At 36.7% G+C, this 4,166-nt stretch overlaps 1 protein-coding gene across 3 annotated transcripts in view; it reads right to left on the bottom strand.

Annotated features, from left to right (window-relative positions):
* Positions 1-714: 714 nt before the first annotated feature.
* The window catches only part of LOC106884139 (zinc finger protein 271), a 29,750-nt gene continuing 26,298 nt past the window's right edge, over positions 715-4,166 (bottom strand). For all 3 annotated transcript variants that reach the window (XM_052977704.1, XM_052977705.1, XM_014935369.2), the window contains one exon: positions 715-3,639. In XM_052977704.1, coding sequence (XP_052833664.1) covers positions 1,572-3,053 — 1,482 coding nt within the window. In that variant the 5' untranslated portion in view covers positions 3,054-3,639 and the 3' untranslated portion in view covers positions 715-1,571. The remainder of the gene's footprint in view (positions 3,640-4,166) is intronic.

Below are 4,166 nucleotides of genomic sequence, written 5' to 3'. Positions count from 1 at the left end.
CATAGAAGGGTATTTATTACCATTTTGTTTGTTTTTTTTTATTCTTACTTGAACAGGAATATTTTTACTTTTTTACCTTTTGTCCTGTACTTTTCCAGGTTCATTTACTATTTTTTCCGTTATTTTCCAGGTTCAATACATAATATACTATTACTTTGCATCAGCATTTTTCCTTCTAATCCATTTTTCCAGGTAACACCTCTGTTATTATAATTAATTTCATTTATCTTTATATTTTTCGTTCTAATAATACTAAAAATAAAACAGAAATGTTTTAGCTTAATACAAAGAAATTTTTAAAATTTGCAATGAAAAGGAAAAAACAAAACAAAAACAAACAAACACTGATGAAGAACTTCTGAAATTTATTTTTATCAAAAATTTTCCCAAACATCACCAGCTTCATTTTCCTCAGTTTTTAGCTGATAGCTAGTTACATGTTTGCTCAATATCACAGTTCTCACCAATATAGTGACAGTCAATATTGTATACATTTCTACTGCGTAATATAATTTCAACCTATTTTTGGAGGTATATATACATGTATATAATTGGCATATTTGTAGACAATTCAGTTATAGTGTATAACAATGTCAAAAACAATCCATGTCTCAGAGCATACTTTCAGTCCACAGAACTCCGGGCTATGAACCCAGCTCACTTTCACTGTGGTGGAGGCGCAATGGCCCAGTGGTTAGGGCAGCGGATTCGCGGTCATGATTCCCAGACCAGGTGTTGTGAGTGTTTATTGAGCGAAAACACTTAAAGCTCCACAAGGCTCCGACAGGGGATGGTGGCAAACCCTGCTGTACTCTTTCACCACAACTTTCTCTCACTCTTACTTCCTGTTTCTGTTGTGCCTGGAATTCAAAGGGTCAGCCTTGTCACACTGTGTCATACTGAATACCCCTGAGAACTACGTAAAGGGTACACATGTCTGTGGAGTGCTCAGCCACTTGCACGTTAATTTCACGAGCAGGCTGTTCCGTTGATCGGATCGACTGGAACCCTCGATGTCGTAAGCGACGGAGTGCCAACAACAATAATTAACTTACTGTTCTGAGAGAAAGACTTATCTCAAATAACACACTGATATGGTTTTTTTTACTTGAATGAATGCGCTTGTGTGCAGTTAAGTTACTTTAACAGGGAATGATTTACCACACATGTCAGTGATGTGGCCTCTCTCCTGTGTGAACGTGTTTGTGTCTAATTAAGTTACTATTGTGAAAGAACGCTTTACCACAAATAACACAGCGGTATGGTTTCTCTCCTGTATGAATACGCTTGTGTGTAATTAAGTTACAACTATAAGAGAATGATTTACCACAGATGTCACAGTGATATGGTTTCTTTCCTGTGTGAACGTATTTATGTATAGTTAAGCTTCCCCTACAACAGAATGACTTACCAAAGATATCACAACAATACACTATTTTTCTTGCATGAATGCCTTTGTGTCTAATCAAGAAATCCTTTCAAGAGAATGTTCTATCACAAATATCACATTGGAATGGCTTTTCTTCTGCATGAATGCATTTGTGTGTAATTAAATTACTATTTTGAGGAAATTACTGATCACAGATATTACACTGGGAGGTTTTCTCTCCTGTATGAACTTGTTTATGTGCAGTTAAGCTCTCCCCATCAGGAAACAACTTACTACAGATGTTACAATGATACAATGTTTGTCTCACATGGCTTATTTTGTGTTTTATCAAGAAAAACTTTCGAGAGAATGCCTTATGACAGATATCACACTGGAATGGGGTCTCCCCTGTGTGAACGAGCTGGTGTGTAATTAAATTACCAGTCTGAGTGAATGACTGACCACAAATGTTACAGCGGTACGGTTTCTCTCCTGTATGAACACGTTTGTGCGCAATTAAGTTACCATTCTGAGGAAACGATTTACCACAGATGTCACAACGATATGATTTTTCTCTTGTGTGAATGCATTTGCGTTTAATCGAGTGATCATTTTCAGAGAATTCTTTATTAGAGATATCACATTGACATGGCTTCCTTCCTGTATGAATTTGTTTGTGATTAGTCAAGGTACTTACTTGAGAGTATGATTTACCACAGATATCACAGCGGTATGGTCTTTCCCCTGTATGAATGCGTTTGTGCTTATTTAAGTCACTACTACCAGTGAATGATCTACCACAGATATCACAACGATATGGCTTTTCTCCTGTATGAATACGTTTGTGATAAGTTAAGTGGTAATTTAGAGCAAATGATTTACCACAGATCTCGCATCGATAGGGCTTCTCTTCTTTATGATTGCGTATGTGTACCGTTAAACTGATTCTATGAGGGAATGATTTACCACAGATATCGCAACGATACGGCTTTTCTCCTGTGTGAATACGCATGTGTGTAATTAAATTACTATTCCGAGAGAATGATTTACCACAGATGTCACACCGATGTGGTCTTTCACCTGCATGAATGCGTTTATGTACAGTTAAGCTGCCCCTGTCAAGGAATGATTTATCACAAATATTACAATTATATGGTGTCTCTCTTGTGTGAATGCTTTTGTGTTTAATCAAGTAATCATTTCGAGTGAATGCTTTATTACAAACATCACAACGGTATGGCTTCTCCCCTGTGTGAATGCGCTTGTGTATAATCACACTACTATTTTGACTGAATGATTTACTGCAGATATCACACTTATATGGCTTCTCTCCTGTGTGAACATGCTTGTGTGTAATTAAGCTAGTATTGTAAGAGAATGATTTACCACAGATATCACACCTATATGGCTTCTCACCTGTATGAGTATATTTGTGTGCAACTAAGCTACCATTGTGAGAGAAGGATTTACCACAGATATCACACTGATATGGCGTCTCACCTGTGTGAATGCGTTTGTGTATAATCAAGTTACCACTCTGCATGAATGATTGACTACAGATATCACACTGGTAGCGTTTTTCTCCTGTATGAATACATTTGTGAATACTGAGGCTGTGTTTTAGAGAGAAGGACTTTTCACAGATATCGCAATTAAACAATGACTTTCCTATTCCTTTCAGCATGTCTTCAAGAGAAATCACTCCAAGTTTCTCACATGAATCATTTCTCCATTATTTTTCTTTATGCAGACATTTTTCTTTACAAATATTTCTGCCTTTTGGTTTCCATCAACTGTAAACATAAATATTTCAAGGTTCTATAGATACTTTTTTTAATTTGTCCAAGTTTATCCCTTATACAGCAGGAAAGGGTTGCGTGCACGTATGTACCAAACTGGTAAAAACAAAATACATCTCTTTTCTTAAGGGTAATTTTTATACTTATTTCCACTTTAAATAAGTACAAAAACTATAATAACTGTTCATTTTTCCTTTGATGCTGTCCATAACAATGCAAAACCTCTTGGAATAGTAATTGACGATATCTGTTGTTAAACAGAACATAAAATCATATTGGACATATTTCAGACAATGAAGATGAGAAATGTTGCCATTAATCTCAGTTCCAAAGAAATATTTCACAGTGATTCTAACAGATTTACCAAAACATAATTATGTATGATCTGGGTAATGTCTCCTTTTAGTCTTCATAAATATTGATGATCAATCTGGTGGAAACAGTTCTTTCATACCAATGTTCTTCAATATTCTGAAAGTACAGAAAAACAACAGAAGATGCTGAAAATGTAAAGATGTCAATGTCATGACAATTTTACAAACTTTGCAGAGAATGTAACATTTTTGGAGCGGGGAACAATGGAACTTGCTGCACATAAAGCTATAAATAACAGCATATAAGATATTTGGCTGGAAAACCCTTTCAGATAGAAGAAACTTGAAGGTTCCCTGTAGAATGCCTGCCATATTTACAGGAGATGTGGGTTTGTGTCACATAGGCAGCCTTCAATTTTTTCAATTTTAAAGGATTTTTGGCACATAAAATACACCATTTTGAGCGTGGCCGTTGCCAGTTCCACCTGACTGGCCTTCGTGCGGGTGACACGTAAAAGCACCCACTACACTCTCTGAGTGGTTGGCGTTAGGAAGGGCATCCAGCTGTAGAAACTCTGTCAGAGCAGATTGGAGCCTGGTGCAGCCATCTGGTTCACCAGTCCTCAGTCAAATCGTCCAACCCATGCTAGCATGGAAAGTGGGCGTTAAACGACGATGATGATG

The sequence above is a fragment of the Octopus bimaculoides genome, chromosome 28, assembly GCF_001194135.2.
Source record: "Octopus bimaculoides isolate UCB-OBI-ISO-001 chromosome 28, ASM119413v2, whole genome shotgun sequence".
Taxonomy (NCBI): domain Eukaryota; kingdom Metazoa; phylum Mollusca; class Cephalopoda; order Octopoda; family Octopodidae; genus Octopus; species Octopus bimaculoides.
This window is presented reverse-complemented; position numbering and strand designations above follow the sequence as displayed.